Source organism: Panthera leo, chromosome B2, assembly GCF_018350215.1.
Source record: "Panthera leo isolate Ple1 chromosome B2, P.leo_Ple1_pat1.1, whole genome shotgun sequence".
Classification (NCBI taxonomy): Eukaryota; Metazoa; Chordata; class Mammalia; order Carnivora; family Felidae; genus Panthera; species Panthera leo.
Window position 1 is genome coordinate 58,640,103 of NC_056683.1, and position 19,262 is coordinate 58,659,364.

A 19,262-nucleotide genomic window follows, 5' to 3' on the forward strand; every position below is an offset into this window, starting at 1 on the left:
GATTTTTAGGACTTAAAAGTGTCTGAGAAAATAGTAGTCTGGCAACAGGGTGATTAGTTGACACAGCTTTTCTCTCAAATCACAAATGCAGATAATTATTCTGACCCATCACTCACCTCCCTGCTGGCCCACAAACAAATATTTGTCAAGGTTTATTCTCAGGGGAAAGAGGATCTTAGAGGCTCCTGCCTCAAGAATATCAAGCTCATTAGGATTACCCCACTGAATGGCCAGCTGTCAACTTACAACCCTCTTATAGAGCTGCCACTTATCAAAAACCATGTTCACATGGTAAGCTTCCAATGAGTCTTGTTAGGTCATCACCATTAAGTATGATCATCCAACATTTGGCAGAAATATTCCAAATAAGAAAGAACAAACCATAATTAAAAATACTTACAGAAACTGAGACACTGAATGGAGGAGAAAAATTTAAAACCAATCAAAACTATAATATTCTTAGAGTTATATAAAAAAGTTATATTATCTATACAAAAGGTGGAATGTTATGGTAATTTACAACTTTAGACAATAGTAAAAATGTCTAGAAAAGTACAATGTAATAAGAAATAAACACTAGTTTTCATATATTTAATTGAGAGAGTAGATTAGAAAATAGGACAAAACAAAAAGAAATGACAAAGATAAGAAATTATGAGAAAATGAGATCAATTCTGGGGATGCAATATCAACTTTTTGGACTTAGAGTTACAGAAATAGGAAATAGAAAAGAAGAATTATTAATGCAATAATATAGCGACTACCTAAAAACTGAAAGACACATGCTTCCAAATAAAGGGTTTATCAAGTGCTTACACATGAACAAGAATACAATCACGGGAATGTAAATTGGTACAGGAGGTATATGATCCAGTAAATCCACCTTTGAATATTTATCTAAAATTAACAAAAATACTAACTTAAAAAGATATATGCATCCCCATGTTCATTGAAGAATTATTTCCAATAGCCAAGGCATGGAAGCAATCTAAGTGCCCATCAGTGGATGAATGGATAAACATGTGTGTGCATGCACAAACACAGTCAGACATAAAAAAGAAGAAAATTGTTCCGTTTGCAATAACATAGATGGAACTTAAGGTATTGTGCTAAGTGAAATAAGTCAGACAGAGAAAGATAAATACAGTATAATTTCACTTATATGTGGAATCTAAAAGGGGAAACAAACAAACAAACAAACATACTCAGATGCAGAGAAGAGATTGGTGGTTGTCAGAAGAGGGGAGTAGCGGATGGGTGAAACAGGTGATGGTGATCAAAGGTACAAACCGCCACTTATAAAATAAATAAGTCCTGGAGATGCAATTAATGTACTGCATGGTGACTATAGCTAACAACACTGTATTGTATATTTGAAAGTTGCTAAGAGAGTAAATCTTGTAAATTCTCATCACAAGAAAAAAAAATATAACTGTGTATTGCAATGGATATTAACTAGACTTACTGTGGTGACTGTTTTTGCAATATATACAAATATAGAATCATTATGTTCTATATCTTAAACTAATATAGTGTTAAATGGCAATTATATCTCACTTATAAAAATTTATAATTCACAACATAAGTCCCAACATAGTGAAATTTCAGAACACTGGGCAAAGAACATAGAAAAAAGCTTCCAGGGAGATAATTACAAGATGAATATAAAAAATCAGGGGCTCAGTCAGTTAAGCATCTGACTTGGTTTCAATTCAGGTCATGATCTCATGGATCATGAGTTTAAGTCCTGTGTGGGGCTGTCAGTGAAGAGCCTATTTGGAATTCTTTCTCTCTCCCTCTCTGCCCATCCCCCATTCCTTTGTGTGTGCTCTCTTTCTCCCTTTCTCTCAAAATATTTAAAAAGTATTTAAAAAATCAAAAGGTGGCTTAGTGTATACACAATTTCACACTACTGGATGCCTTCCTTTCTTTTCCCTGTATCATATATCTCATAGATTGTCATATAAGTACTAGGAGTATTATATAATCATTTCTATATCTGTGCTCATTCTTTTCCTCAGATAGCCGTTGGTTCCAATTATAATCTTGCACATTTATTACTTAGTATGTGGATGGGAAGCGTGTGTGATGGGAAAACTAAGTCAAAAAGTATAAACATTTGTAATATTGATGGATATTGCAAAATTACCTTGCTCAGCTTTTATAGTGATTTTACATTTCACAAGCAATGCATAAAATCACTCAATTTTTTTGCCAGATTTATTTATAATTGAAAAAGTATCTACTTATTGTGTTTTTAAAATTTGCTTTGTTCTCTTTATGAGTAACGCTGAACACTCTCTCATACATTTAGGAATACTTTCTATGCCTCTGAACAGTTTTTGTTTATTTGACTGCTTCTACGATGTCTTTCACAAACAGGCATTTTTGCTTGTATTGTAATCAAGTGACCAGTTTTTCTTTCTGGCAACTAAATTTTGATTGGTAGCTATAAAAGGTCTTCCCCATCCAAATTTAAAAAGTAATTCTCCCACATTTTTCTGATATTTTTATCATTTAAATCTTTATATTTAAAACTTTATTGGTATGAATTTAACTCAGAGTATGCTTAGTAAGATATAAATCACTTTTTTTTCCAGATGATTATCAAGTTGTTCAACCCCAATTATTCAGTAATTCTTATATAGCCTGATTGAGATGGAAATTTTATTAGATGTTAATTTTCCTTCATGAGTTGAATTTATATTTGAACATTGTATTTTGCATATTTTTGACTATCAGTGCAATTGTACAATGTTCTTCATTAATGAAGCTGTATAATACACTTGACTATTTGGCAGAACTAAATCTCTACCCCACAACCAACATAACATACTCTTGCAGAGTATGCATGGCATTATTTAGTTAGTTTTCCAGGCGGACTTTAATAAATAAAACAAACACAAGAACATTGTTGTTATATTATTGAAATCTTAATAAATATGTGAATAATATGAAGAGCTGAAATCTTTAATACATTAGGTCTCCTTTCCAACAGCATGGTATATTTTTAGAATTTCTTTTAGATTTTGTGTCTTTGTAACTATACTGTGGCAATATACAAAGTTTTCTTAATGTAGAACTTACATAACATTTTTGTTAATTTTAGTCCTGGGTATTTTCATATTTTCACTGCTGTTTACAGGAAATTGTTTTTCCAATTAAATCTTTTAATAGTTCTTATCTATATATGAAAGCCACTAATTTTTACTTAGTAATTAATTAACATAATCCTGTTACTGTACAATTTTTTAATAAGTGATATAAGTGAAAAGCACTAAAATACATTTGGTTTTTAACACTCAGATTTCTTTTTTAAATCTTGAATTAAGGCCTGAAATTATTAAGTGGAAATAGAAATAACAGCAAGTATTCAACAAAAGACTTGAAAGTGGAGCAGTGTGGTAGGAAAAAGTACTTTTGATCAAGATTGCTTTGGAGATTCAGTATTTTCCATTCTCCCAACAATCATTACAAAATATAAAAGTCATTTAAATGAGCAGATTATAATTATTATAATATTTTATACCACAAATAAGAGCCACTACTTGTAAAGAAAAAAGGGGGAATTTGAAGTACATATTGGTTTGCCATACCAATTCACATCACGGCACTCGTTATTGACTTAGAAAAAAAATACTTCACTATCACATATTAAATGTTGTAAATGTGTTTTAAATTTGGTTAACTAAGCTGTAATGATCACAAGCTTTAAAAAAGAAAGGTATTCAGAGAACTTATCTCTTCATTTTTGCTATGATTTCATCTTTTCTTAACCATAATTCATATTATCTTATTTCACTTCACAACTCATTATCCACTCTGTCAGTATCTCCTTTTCTCAAACCTAATAACACACATAATGAACATAGATGATGACATTGAAAAGAAACAGTGCATGTCAGCTCTTTCTCAAGTTGTGCACTGTAGACCAATTGTCCTTGAAGGGGCTTCTTCTAATTAATTATCATCCCTTCTTTGTAGAGCAATCATATTGGCAAGAATTGATTGGGCGTGTAAGACACTTCATTTAGTTGGTAGAAAAATCTCTTAATTAAAATAATTTTACTACTGGTAAAATTAATGCACCCCGTGCAAATTTACCAGCTTGATTTTAATGTTCCTCTTCAATTATATTTTATGAGAAGAGAAGGAAATGAGATCTTAATAGAAATAAGCAGAACAAAATAAGTATTGCATAAAATGTAATTATATTTACATACTTTTTAAAATTTATCCTAACTTCTTTTTTGTTTTGAAAACTTTACTGGGAGAAGTTGCTTGTTGAATCTTTGTACTGACATTAAAAAGGAATTGGGATAGTTCTACTTATTTATTGACTATTGAGTTTCATCACACTGGCTTCTTTAGCTTGGAGAGCCCAAGTAATTTAGATTCTCAGATGTGGAAGACACATACTTCATCTTTTTTTTGTAATAATTAGCTATGTTCATTAAGTTCTAAACATAGTTCCATGAAAGGATAATGACTAAATACACTTATATTACCTTGATGATAATTGCTCAAAGTTGATTTATGCATGAACAATTTTGACTTCATATTACCCCCATGTCTTAAAAGTGTATTTGTTTTATTTTAAAGTAAACTTACTTTACTTTGTCATTCATAAAAGTATGTTTACTCAGAGATGATTTATCCACAAACCATTTGATTTCCTATTGCTCCTCCTATTTTTCCTAAAAAATATATTTGCTATTTTTGTGAATATGTTCCCTGTAGCCATTTTTAGTTCCAAAGAATTTTAATGTTTAAAATAAATTAAGTGGACACATGCATTATTTCTACTTCGAGACAAAGAAAATTAGAGTATGAAAATGATGCAGGCACTGAAGTCCATGAACTGATTTGGCTTTAACAGCAGATTATGTTTCTCATTCTGTACATTAGAACATTTGGGGAGGCTTTAAAGATCTCCTATGTCTACTTCACCACAATTCCACTTTGATTGTTGTGTAATGGAAGTCCAGCAGTAGTAGATTTTGAAAGTTCCTTAGGTGATTATATTATGTGCTCAAGGTTTAAAACCACTGAGCTAACATACTGCCTAAATAGTCCTGAGACCAGCTCCATCAAGTAACTTCTCTAACCTAAGTGGTTGTTTGTTTTGTGTCATTTTAAAAATAGTAAGTATTCATAACACAACCTCTGAAGTTCCTTTTAGCACTAACATAAAATAATCAACAAGTCATTGCTCTCTTCTACCACTTTTGGTCTTACGTGTGATCTGCTTAATGAACCGATAACTATTTTTGTCATTAGGGGTTGTTAACTCTCCAGAATATCATTTTACGAGCATAATGAAATAAATTATCATGTCTACTGTCTAAAAAGCTAATTGTTAGTTTACTTCAACACTGTTTTAATGTAATAGTAGTGTTGTAAGTGCAGCTGCTGTCAGTTGAATAAAATAAGCCATTAGTTGAGAACAGATATATCAAATCTACTAATTTTCTGATTGTTGACAAACTATCATGCCAAAATATCATTGACAGAGGAGTCTTTAAAAGATTTAACTGAAGTGTCATACAGTTTTAAGAATGTGGATCAATTTGCATGAATTAAGTCAAATAATATACAAAGTATAACCATAGAACAGAAAATTATGTTTATCAAAACAGATTTTGAAACAAGAACTGCCATTGTATAAAATAATTAGAAACATATTTGATAAAATATGTGTTGGAATTATTTCATTTCAAGTGTGAAAGCCAGAAATCTCACATTCCTGTTGATACCTCTGTCACTTGCTCTCTGTATTCAGTCCATAAACAAGAACTTCCATGTATTTCAATCTTCAATCCCCTCACAATATGACTGCTCTACAACTATCAATTTCCTTGTCTTGAATCTATTTCTACACTTGATCATTTTTTTAAAAATGTCAAACTCTACAGTGATTTTTTTTAATTTTTTTAACCTTTAATCATTTTGGAAAGACAGAGAGACAAAAGAGTGAGCAGAGGAGGGGCAAAGAGAGAAGGAGACACAGAATCCAAGCAGGCTCCATGCTCTGAGCTGTCAGCACAAAGCTCGACGCGGGGCTCCAATTCACAGACCGTGAGATCATGACCTGAGTAGAAATCAGACTCTCAACCCACTGAGCCACCCAGGTGCCACTCTACACTGATTTCTTATGCCTTTTAGAATAAAAATACAAATATTTAACCCAACATTTTAGTTCTGGCATTGCGCTCTCCCCAAGTCTTATCTCTACTCTTGTTCTCAGAGTTCCAGCCAGGTCTTCAAAGGATTCATCTCTTCTAACTTAGCAGAGGTTTTTGTTGTTGTTGTTGTTGTTGTATTTTTGTTTGTTTTGTTTTGTTTTGTTTTGTTTTGTTTTTTGTTATTTAACCCACTTTTTTGGGGGTATGTTTGACATATAAAACGTTGCAGATATTTAATATATACAACTGCATGTCTTTGTAGTTACATATAGATCCATGAAACTCAAAATCAGTTGTCATAAACTTATCCATCACCTCTAGAACTTTCTTCCCACCCCAATTTTTTGTTGCTTATTGTTTCTTTTTTTCCTTTTGTGATAGGACAATTTAATGTAAGATCTACCCTCCTAGCAAAATTTTAAATACATAACATAGTATTGTTAATCATAGGCCCTATGTTGTACAGTAAATTTCCAAAACTGCTTTATCTTGCATAACTGAAACTTTATATCCTTTGAAACTTAGTGTTTTAATAATATAATTCCCTCAATCTAAAATGCACTCTTCTCCAACTTCTCTACCCTGGGCTCATTCTCTGTATCTCTGTTCAAGAGGCATTTATTTTTTTATTTTTTTTTTTTTCAACTTTTTTTTTTATTTATTTTTGGGACAGAGAGAGACAGAGCATGAACGGGGGAGGGGCAGAGAGAGAGGGAGACACAGAATCGGAAACAGGCTCCAGGCTCCGAGCCATCAGCCCAGAGCCCGACGCGGGGCTCGAACTCACAGACCGCGAGATGGTGACCTGGCCGAAGTCGGACGCTTAACCGACTGCGCCACCCAGGCGCCCCAAGAGGCATTTAATCATGGAAACCGTATCTATCTCCCAAGTTACTCTTCCAATTGCCCATATATTTTTCTCTTTTTTTTCCTTTGGTTATAGGCTTTCATGAGAGGCTATTTCTTTCTATAGGAACATTTTATTTCAGTTTATAATAACATACTTATCACTGTATGTACCCAATAATTCCCCTCCAAAAAATAGATCTACAAGAGTAAGGAATAGCTCTAGTTTCCTTCATGACTGTGTATCTGTGCACCAAGCAGAATTCCTGGAATGTAGTTGGTATTAGGCATATGTCTATTATAGGAACAAATCAGAGAGCACAAGTACTAAATGCATTTTTATATTATTTTGTGTTTTGAGATATAAAATATTTTATATAATTTAAAAATGAATACTTACCTAATAAATTTTGCAGTGATTCAAGCAAATTAAAAAAATATTGGATTACCTTTAAATCCCAGTTGCCACACATATTTAGACTGAGGAGGATGAAGGACTTTGTCTTGGCAAATATCATGGCTGATAGTTCCACAGTAGCAGGGGTATAGATGAATTAAGCAAACATTCTTCACAAACCAACATGAGTATCTTGTGCACTCTGAAGTGCATACATACTAGAAAAGGAAGTAATGCAAAATGATATACACACTATTGAAATATGTTTTATAAGTATTTTGCTTATAAAATATTCAGCTAATTTCTAAAAGTACCAATTAAAGTTTATAAGACATACCTTTTATACAACGTTTTGCTTATTTCTTCTATTCTTTTAAATTATCTTTCTGTACCATCTTCATCATGTTCATGTGCAAAATACCTATGTTATATTCTTTTGGCTGGATTGACTCATTCCTCAATCTACAACAGTCCCTTACCCTCCGTTTCCTGGAATGTGTGTGTGTGTATATATATGTCACATATATGTCTCCTAGCTGTGTGTTAGCCTGAGATTTCGTACTGTTGAGCACACATCCAGAGGGTGGGGCAGACACCATGACCATCTGGGGATCCCACTGTGGCCAGGAGGAGTCCCTGACCAGAAGGGCACCATGAGGGACTCTGACCAAATGCCAGGGGTCAGATGGATTCAAAACAGTTGTGCCAACTACTCTGCCCTGACCCCAGAGCTTCGTACATGACCCAGTGCATGCCCCACCCTAGAGCTGCCCTTCCAACGACTGTGTCTGACAGAGCCACAGGGTCTGGGGCATCAGGCCAGTCAGTGCCTCTGGAGAATCCCAGGACTGGTCCCCTAACCGAAGGCACGTCACAGTGCCAAGAGATGCCTCACTTAGCACTCGCACCTTGTCCAGAAGGAAACCAACTGGCAGAAAGAGCATAGTGATTATCTATTTTCTGAGATCTACTTGTTCAGCTACCACACAGACCTAAGTTAACTGGGCCTTTTCTCTGAAGAGATGACAATTTCTGTGGCACATGCATATGTGTATATGTATGTTACACTTTAAAAGTAACTATGGTATTAAGAGACACACTATTTAAAGCACACATTAACCAACAGGATTAACACAATGAATTGCCAAAGTACTGTTTGAATTTGTTGGGTTTTTAAATTTTTTAATATAATTTGAAAATATTTTAATATAAATAAAGCACATTTTCCAATAATATGATTTGTCTATGGTAATCCCTAGTACCTTCAAAGACAATTCATATCTGGTTACATCCACAATGAAATTAATAAAATTTAAACAATTTCAAGTCACACTCAAGTCATTATTAAGTTTTAATACATGCTACTTTACTGAGGTTTTACAATGAGATATATCAATAAGACAAATGTAAGCCCTGGAGGCAGACTATTATATATTCTGTTTAGAGCATACCCTAGTTTAATTGCTACTTCTCCAGACTTTCAATGAGCAAATCCCCATAAATTGGCAAAGGGAAGAACAGCTGAGTCATGGAGCACAAAGAATCATAAACATCTGTAATTTCCTTTATGCAATTACTACACTATATTCTCTTTGTATTCATGGTTTCAAGTCATGATGACATTTTACCTGGATTTACAACACAATTTCCTAATAGCTAGACAAAGTGTGAATCTTAAAGTATAAGTCTCTATAATGATTAATAAATTGCCATGTCACTAACTGAAATCAACACTAAAAATGAGAAATAACAACATGGAAACATTAATTAAGGAAAAGTAGTCATTCTGAATTCGCATGGACATGGCTACTAATATAATACTCACTGCCTATTAAAATACTATTTTCTCAATTCTCATAAATTTAAATAGATATATAATTTAATGATTCAGAAAATTTGTGTTTCTGTAAACAAATCAGTGTTTTTGTAAAACTCAGTTACTCTAAAATAACCTCTCTTTTACATTGAAGTTAATTTCCACTAGAATGAATGGTTCTTTCTGACGTTATCTAAAATTCCACAATAAGCTCAGATGACATGGTAATATTAATTTTTCTCATCATTTTTATTTAGTCTCATGAGCATTAAAAAACGTTCACATGGAAATGCTTACTTATTTTATTTTTTAATCCCCCCAAATTAACACAAGGAATTAATGCTTTGAAAATAATCCTTGGGTTTTTTTAAATATACATTTTTAATGTTTATGTATGAGAGGGAGAGACAAAGGGTGAGCAGAAGAGGGGCAGGGAGAGAGGGAGACACAGAACCTGAAGCAGACCCCAGGCTCCAAGCTATCAGTGCAGAGCTGGACACGGGGCTTGAACCCACAAACTGTGAGATCATGACCTAAGCTGAAGCGAGGTGCTCAACCAACTGAGCCACCCTGCTGCCCCAATAATTCTTAGTTTTAATACTCCTTCTCATTGAATTCATGTATAAAGTAACAAATATGTGTTAGAAAAACGTGTGGCAGTCTGGAAATAGATTTCAACAATTATGCGTTTCAAACTTCATCTATGAACTAGAAACATGACTATTTCATATAAAATGGCTTAATGTGTTGTGTTAGAGTGGATTTAGGGTGACCAATTCAACTGTTTACCTGGGACTTTACTTTTTTAGCACTGGAATTCCTGTGTCTAGTGAAGGCACTCAGTCCTACGCAAACTGGAATGGTTAGTTGCCCTAAATGGATTATATATTCAAAGTATTATTCCTGAGATAAAGGTGAATGAGAAACAGAGCTACGGCTGGCATGTGATGAGTGAAATTATCTTCTGTTGGTTTAGGCCTCTGAAATGTGTGTGTGTGTATGTACCTGTGGGGGGTTAATTACCACAGCATACTCTCCCTAACACACGTATCAAAAGTTTCCTCCATATAGAGGTGAGACTAAACTCCTTTTCTGAGAATTTTTCAAATTTGAAATATCCATCACTTGTATTAAATTGGCCCTTATCCTACAAAATATATAGCTCATATTTCTCTAACAAAATTAATATTACATTTATTGGAGTAAACAGTAGGTGTTTGTAAATTGCTAACAAAATATATATAGAAAATTGCAGTGTCAATTTACCCTGTACTTGACTGCCCAGTTTATATATAAAAATTGAAAACAGCAAAAAAATCAGCATTTGCACTATTTCTTTTGAAAGTGAGTGGGGTACCAGGGGCGGGGATATAAAGACATGCATCTGGAAATAAACTTCTATCTTATTGTTGACAGTGAACTAATTAACTGGCACATATTAGAAAACTAAACTTGAACTGACTTTGAACTTCAATAAGCTTGTGAGAGCATAATTTTGGTAAGCAAACAGTGAAATTAAAGCAATCATGAAATAGTTTCATATGACAGTAAAACGAAGCAAGAGAATCAAGGGAATTGTCCATAAAAAGAAAAGCAATCTCTTTTTTTGCATCCCATGTCAGTATATGTTATATCAGAAAGGAGCAAATTTTGCAGTACCAAAGTTTTGTGACTTTTATTTGACTGACACAAAATACATATTCATAGCAATTTTATAATCCTAACCAACTGATTTAACATCTCATATATCAAATGTATTTGATGATGCTTTCCTTAAGGCTTTTCTTTTTTTTTATAAAGGGAGACTGATCTTGACTGATAGTATGAAGAAGCTTTAAAAACAACTGTCGATGTTGATTTCTTATTTTAAGAGCCACATTTCTTAGGCAAGATAATGATTTCTTTTAGATGCTTTGCTTCTCTTGCTGTATTATCTTAAACTTCTCTCTTTCAAAGAAACTATATCCCTAAATTATGCCTTATACCTACGATTGCAACATCTGTAATCCTTGATGATTCTATGTATATTTAAGCATTTACCAATTTCTATAAACTGTATAAGAATATGTAGACATGTTTTTCTTTTATATAATAAAGATACTAATAATAGGGATGAGGGATACTCCACCTTTCTCTTTTGCTCTGTGTGTGTGGTGTGTGTGTGTGTGTGTGTGTAAGGGGGGGAGAAGTGAGTGTGAGAGTAAGGGGAAAGTGTAGAGTGATAAGCATATATTAAAGAAAATCTCAAAGAAAAATCTCAAATGAACTAAGATAAAAGTTAGCAGAAGAAAAGAAATAATAGATTATAGCAAAAAATGACACAGAAAATAGGAAAACAATAAAAAGATGAACAAAACTAAGATTTGATTTCATGAAATGATAACCAAATTGACAAATGTTTAGCTAGACCAAACAAGGGAGGGAAAAGGAGTTCCAAATATATTAAATTATGAATGAAAAATAAGATATTACAACTTATACCATGCAAATAAAAAAGATCATAAGAGACTATTATGGGTAATTATGTGTAAACAAATTGAACAGTATAAAAGAAATGGATAAATACCTAGAAACATATAATTAAACAAGACTAAATCATAAAGAAATGAAAAATTTGAACAGAAAAAAAAAACAGAAGTGTAATCAAAAACCTCCCAAAAAAGAATTTACCAGGACCATATGGTTTCACTGGTAAATTTAGCATTTAAATAACTAATACCAATCCTTCTCAAACTCTTCTCAAAAATAAAAGAGAAGGAAATGCTCTAAATTCATTTTATGAGGCCAGCATTACCCTCATACCAAAACCAATCTAAGACACTGTAAGAAAAGAAAACTACAGGCCAATATCCTAGTGAATATAAGTGCAAAAATTCTAAACAAAATATTAGCAAATTCAACAGCACATTAAAACATAACACATTGATTGAGTAAAATTCATGATTGGTTATAAGGATGGCTCAATGTATGTAAATCAATAAATGTGATGTACCGCATGAATAAAATGCAAGATAAAAATCATATGGTGATCTCAATAGATTTATGAGAGGCATTTGACAAATTCGACATCCATTTATGACAAAAACTCTCAAAAAAGTGGGTATGGAGGAAATGTACCTCAACATAATAAAGATCATACATGACAAACACACAGCTAACATCATACTCCATGGTAGAAGTTTGCAAGAATTTCCTGTAAGATCGGGAGCAAGGCAAGGGTTCCTAATCTCACCACTGTCATTTAACATACTACTGGCAGTCCTAGCCATTTAAATTAGATGATAACAAGAAATAAGTGTCCATTGCAGCATTATTCACAATAGGCAAGATATGGAAATATATATATTTTATTTATTTATTTTTATTTTTTTAATGTTTGTTTATTTTTGAGAGAGAGAGAGAGACAGAGCACAAGTGGGAGAGGGTCAGAAAATGAAGGAAACAGAATCAAAGCAGGCTCCAGGCTCTGAGCTGTAAGCACAGATTCCCATGCTGGGCTCAAATTCATGAACTGTGAGATCATGACCAGAGCCAAAGTCAGACGCTTAACTTACTGAGCCACCTAGGCACCTCTGGAAATGTATCTATTGATCAGTGAGTGTTTTTATATTATAATGTGTAAGACTTATATTATATAATGTGAGTATATAATTCAGTCACACAAGAAGGAGAAAATTCTTCCATTTCAGAAAACATGAACTTTTATAGCATTATGTTAAGTGAAATAAGTCAGACAGAGAAAGGCAAATACTATAGGATCTCACTTGTGTGGAATTTACAAACAAACCAACCAACCAATAGAAAACTCATAGGAAGAGCAGACTGGTGTTGTTTTGGGAGGTGGGGGGAAATGGGCAAAAGTTGTCAAAGAGAACAAACTTCCAGTTATAAGATGAATAAATTCTTGTGTATTTGAAAGTTGCTAAGAGAGTAAATGTTGTAAGTTTTTACCATACACACCCAAAAATATTGTAACTACATGAGATTGATGGTTGTGTTAACAAACCTCATTGTGGCAACTGTTTTACAACATACATTTGTATCAAATCATTATATTGTACACAAACTTATGTAATGTTATAGGTCAATTATATCCCAATAAAGCTGTGAGAAAAAACTATGCCTAGGTGTATTTTACTATTTGGGAGTAAATAAAATATTAAATTTATATAGAATATATAAATATATAAATAATATATGAACACATATATATTATGCATAATATAAATTTATTTATATTATAAATATATAATTATATAATAAACATATATTATTAAATAAATATACAATACATTATTAAATAAATATATATTATCTATATAAACATATATTTATATAATTATATAATAAACCAAATTATTTTTATAAATATAAATACACTTAATATAAATATTTACGTGTAAGTATATAATAATATATTATCTAGAAAATAAATTATCTTTAAGTATTAATGTGTTTATGTAGCAGGAGACATGCATCCCATCAATTTTTGGCTTTTTACATTTTTTTTAGGTTTTTATTTTAATTACAGTTAGCTAACATACACTGTTATATTACTTTCAGATGTACAATAGAGTGATTCAACAACTGCATACATCACCCAGTGCTCATCAAGAAAAGTGCACTCCTTCCTTATTCCCCATCACCTATTTAACTCATTCCCCACCCCCTCCTTTCTGGTAACCATGTTTGTTCCCTACAATTAAGAGTCTGTTTCTTGATTTGTCTCTCTCTCTTTTTCCTCCTTTTCTCATTTGTTTTCTTTCTTAAATCCCACATATATGAGTGAAATCATATGGTATTTGTCTTTCTCCTACTGACACATTTTGCTTAGAATTATGCTTTCTAGCTCCATTCAGGTCATTGCAAATGGCAAGATTTCATTCTTTATTATGGCTGGATAATATTCCATATGTATCTCCGACATCTTCTTTATATCCATTCATCAGTTGACAGACACTTGATCTGCTTCCATATCTTGACTATTGTAAATAATGCTTCTATAAACATAGGAGTGCATGTATCTATTTCAATTAGTGTCTTTGTATTCTTTGGGTAAATACCCAATAGTGCAATTACTGGATCATAGTGTACTTCTGTTTTTAACTTTTTGAGGCACCTCCATACTGTTTTCCCCAGGGGCTGCACCAGCTTGCTTTCCACAATGCAAGAGAATTCCACTTTCTCCACATCCTCACCTACATTTGTTTGAATTAGTATTTTTGCATTCTTTGGGTAAATACCTAGTAGTACAATTGCTGGACCATAGGGTAGTTTCATTTTCTACTTTTTAAGGAAACTCCACAGTGCTTTCCAGAGTGGTTCTACCAGTTTGCATTCCTACCAATAGTGCAACGGAGTTCCCTTTTCTCCATATTCTCACCAACATCTGTTGTTTCTTATGTTGTTGATTTTAGCCATTCTGACAGTTGTGAGATTACATCTTATTGTAGTTTAGATTTGAATTTCATTGATAGTAAGTGATGATGAACATCTTTTCATGTATCTGTTCACCATCTGGATGTGTTTTTTTGAATAAATGGCTGTTCATGTGTTCTGCTTATATTTTAATTGAATTATTTCTGGGGGGGTGTTCAGTTTTATAAGTTCTTTATGTATTTTTGATACTAACCCTTTATCAAATATATCATTTGCAAATATCTTCTCCCATTCCATAGGCTGCCTTTTAGTTTTGTTGATGGTTTCCTTTGTTATGCAGAAGCTTTTTATCTTGATGAGGTCTCAAAACTTCATGTTTGATTTTGTTTCCCTTGAATCTAGATACATGTCTAGTAAGAAATGCTACAGCCAATGTCAAAAGAGGTTGCTGCCTATGTTCTCTTCTAGGATTTGGACGGTTTCCTGTCTCACATTTAGGTCTTTCACCCATTTTTAGTTTATTTTTGTAGATGGTGTAATTGGTACAGGTTCATTCTTCTGCAGGTTGATGTCCAGTTTCCCCAACACCATTTGTTGAAAACACTCTCCTTTTCCATTGGATATTCTTTTCTGCTTTGTTGAAGATTAGTTGACCATATAGTTGCAGGTCCATTTCTGGGTTTTCTATTTTGTTCCATTGATCTATATGCTAGTACTATACTGTCTTGATGACACAGGTTTGTAATATAGCTTGAAATCTGCAATTATGATACCTCCAGCTTTGCTTTTCTTTTTCATGTTTGCTTTGTCTATTCAAGGTCTTTTGTGGTTCCAAACAAATGGTAGGATTATTTGTTCTAGCTTTGTGGAAAATGCCAGTAGTATTTTGATTACAGATTGTATTAAATGTGTAGATTGCTTTGGGTAGTGTAAACATTTTAACATTTGGTCTTCTGATCCATAAGCATGGGATGTCTCTCCATTTCTTTGTGACATCTTCAATTTCTTTCATCAGTGGTGTATAGTTTCAGAGTACAGGTCTTTCACCTTTTTGGTTAGGTTTCTTCCTAGGTATCTTAAAATTTTGGAGAAGTTTTCAATGGAATTGTTTTCTTAATTTCTTTCTGCTGCTTAATTATTGATGTATAAAAATGCAATGGGTTTGCGTAGATTCCTGCAACTTTACTGAATTCCTGTATCAGTTCTAGCATCTTTCTGGTGTTTGGGTTTTATAAATATAATATCGTCATCTAAAAATAGTGAAAGTTTTACTGTTTCCTTAGTAATTTGAATGTCTTTTATTTCTTTTCGTTGTCTGATTGGTGTAGTTAGGGCTTGAATAAAAGTGGAGAGAGTGACATCCTTGTCTTGTCCTTGACCTTAGAGGAAAAGTTGTCAGTTTTTCCCCAGTAAGGATGATGTTAGCTTGGGTTTTTCATATATGGCCTTTATTATTTTGAGGTATGTTTACTCTGTACCTACTTGTTGAGGGTTTTTACCAAGCAGGGATGTTGTACTTTGTCAAATGCTTTTTCTAAATCTATTGTGAGGATTATATGTTTGTTAACCTTTCTTTTCTTAAAGTAGTGTATCACGTTAATTGATTTGTGAATATTGAACCACCCTTGCAATCCAGGTATAAATCCCACTTGATCATGATGAATGGTTTTTTTTAATGTATTGTTGAATTTGGTTTGCTAATATTTTTGGAAGATTTTTGCATCATGTTCATCAAGGATATTGGCCTGTAGTTCTCTTTTTCAGTGTTGTCTTTATCTGGTTTTGGCATTAGGTAATGTTGGTCTCATAGAATGAATTTGGAAGTTTTGCTTACTTTTCTATTTTTTTGGAACATTTTACTTGTGTTTGACTTGTAGTTTCAGAGCACTGTGGTCCAGAATAGATATATGGTATGACATCAATCTTCTTGAATTTGTTGAATCTTGTTTTGTGGGCTAATATGTTATCTATTCTGGAGAATGTTCTGTGTGCACTTGAAAAGAATGTGTATTATGCTCTTTTAAAATGGAATGTTTTTAATATATCAGATCCATCTCCTCCCGTGTGTCATTCAAAACCATTCCTTCCTTGTTGATTATTAGTTAGATATATCCATTGATGACAGTGGAGTGTGTAAAAGTCCTTTAATATTACTATATTATTGTCAATAGTTTGTTATTTACTGTTTTATGTATTTGTGTGCTCCTATTTAGATGTATAAATATTTACTATTGTTGTAGCTTCTTTTTGGACTGTCCTCTTTTTTATTACATAATGTCTTCCTTTGTGTTACAGTCTCTGTTTTAAAGTTTTTTTGTCTGATATAAATATTGCTACTCTTTCTTTTGACATTCATTTGCATGATGAATATTTCTCTGTCCCCTCACTTTCAAACTGAAGGTGTCTTAGGTCTAAAATGAGTCTCTTGTAGGCAGAATATAGAGGGGTTGTATTCTTTTTTAATCCATTATGTTAACCTATGTATTTAGATTGGAATGTTAAGTCCATCTATATTCAAAGTAATTACCGATAGACATATATTTATTGCCATTTTATTTGTTTTGTGGTTGTTTCTGGAGGTTTTCTCTGATCCTTGTCTTCTCTTTCATGGTTTGCTCATTTTCCTTAGTAACACAATGGATTTTTTCTCTTTATTCTTGCATAGTTATTAGTGGTTTTTGATTTGTGGCTTGTATATAACCTCTTCTGCATTATAGCAGCCTATGTTAAATTGATGGCCATTTAAGTTTGAACCCATTCTTTCTCCTCTCCTCTCCACATTTTACGTATATGTTGTCATAATTTATATCCTTTTTATTTTGTGAGTTACTTCACTGATTTTTTACAGAAATATTCATTTTTACTTCTTTGGTATTTCCTAAATTTATACTGTCACTTTCCACTCAAATTTATACTGTCTCTCCTTTACACTAGAAGAGTCCCCTTTAATATTTCTCACAAGGCAGCCTTAGTGGCCATGAACTACTTTAGTTTTTGTTTGCCTGGGAAACTCATTATCTCTCCTTATATTCTGAAACATAGCCTTGCTGGATGGAATCTTCTCGGTGGAAGATTTTTCTCATTCAACACTTTGAATATATCATGATACTTCCTTCTGACTTGGAAAGTTTCTGCTGAAATATTCCCTGCTAGCCTTATGGGTTTTCCCTGCTTTGTTACTCTCTTGGTTACTGCTTTTAAAATATTTTCTTCATTACTATGTTTTGCTATTTTAGTTACAATATGTCTTGAAGTGGATCTGCTTTCATTCATTTTGGGGGATTTTCTGTGCCTCCTGGATCTGGATATCTGTTTCCTTCCCCAGATTGGGGAAGTTTTCAGCTATTATTTTTTCAAATAAATCTTCTGTTCTCTTTTCTCTTTCTTCCTTTTCTGGGATTCCAGTAATAGAAATGTTACTATGTTTTATGGAGTCACTGAGTTCCTTAAGTCTAGTCTTGTTTTGCATAATTATTTCTTCTCTCTTTTGTTCAGCTTGATTACTTTCCATTATCCTGTCTTTTGGGTCATAAATTCATTCCTCTGTTTCTTCAAGCATTCCATCAAACATGTGTCTCATTTCATCTTTTGAGCCCTTTATGTCTGTTATATTATGTCTGTTATATTATTCCTTATCTCTGTGTTAAGTCTCATAGACGTCCTCCACTCTTTTGCAATTCCAGTGACTATATGATCATTACTTTAAATTCTCTATCAGGTATGTTATTTATATCTGTTTCACTTAGATCTCTGGCCAGGCCTTGTCCTGTTATTTCATTTGAGGTAATTTCCTTTGTCTTCTCATTTTGTCTAAGTCCTGTGCCAGTTTCTCTGTGCTAGAGAAGTCACTCCATTTCCCGTTCTTGAGGGTAATGGCCTTATGAAGAAGAGGTCCTATAGTGAACTGCTGTGTAGTGCCCCTGTTTCTCAGAGCCAGAGCTTCTGGAAGTGTCTCCAATGTGTGCTGCATGTGCTCTGCTATTTTGCTTAGGTGCTTTGTCCTTGAGACCACTCATCTTCAGAACTCTCTTTGCCTGTGGTAGCCAACATTTGGTTCCTGACCTGAATGTGGCATGTTTTAACTAGTTGTGCTCTGATCTGTTTGATCTGTTTGTGAAATCAGCCCTATTGCCACTGCAGCCAGAACTGAGGCTCCACACCACTTCTGTCTCAGGAGATGTGATATGAGCAAGGGTTTGGGACAGTCTTCTAGGTGAGAAGCCTGCTGTGCTGGAACAGAGGCAGACAAGACTGGGAAGAGTGGTTTCCACAGGAAAAGGGAGGTTGGTGTAGGCAAGTTGGGTAGTAAGTGTAGGCACTGTGCTGTTTCCTGCAGTTGGCCCTGTGCTTGTGCTGAGGCATGAGGAAAATAAATGATACCAGCCAATTCCTTTGTTCCTAGAAGGATCTCTCCATGGATACTACCTCTCTGGGATGTACTTGGAGACAAGGGATAACTTCCCCATGGTGTGCCCCAGGCACTCTTCAGATTGTTGTTTCTATACTGTATGCCCTACCTTTTCTCCAAGAGCAGCACAATGCTCTCTGGGCTCTATCCCAGCCAAGTCCCTTGACCTTAAAACTCCAGGCTTTCAGCCCTGGTGATTGCCAGAAGTCACAAAATTCAGCCCCTCGTGAA

General features: G+C 33.5%; 1 protein-coding gene across 1 annotated transcript in view; it reads right to left on the minus strand.

Moving 5' to 3' along the window:
• The window catches only part of EYS (eyes shut homolog), a 1,768,122-nt gene that overhangs the window by 1,452,232 nt on the left and 296,628 nt on the right, over positions 1-19,262 (minus strand). The window contains 1 exon segment of the mRNA XM_042939126.1: positions 7,481-7,646. Coding sequence (XP_042795060.1) covers positions 7,481-7,646 — 166 coding nt within the window.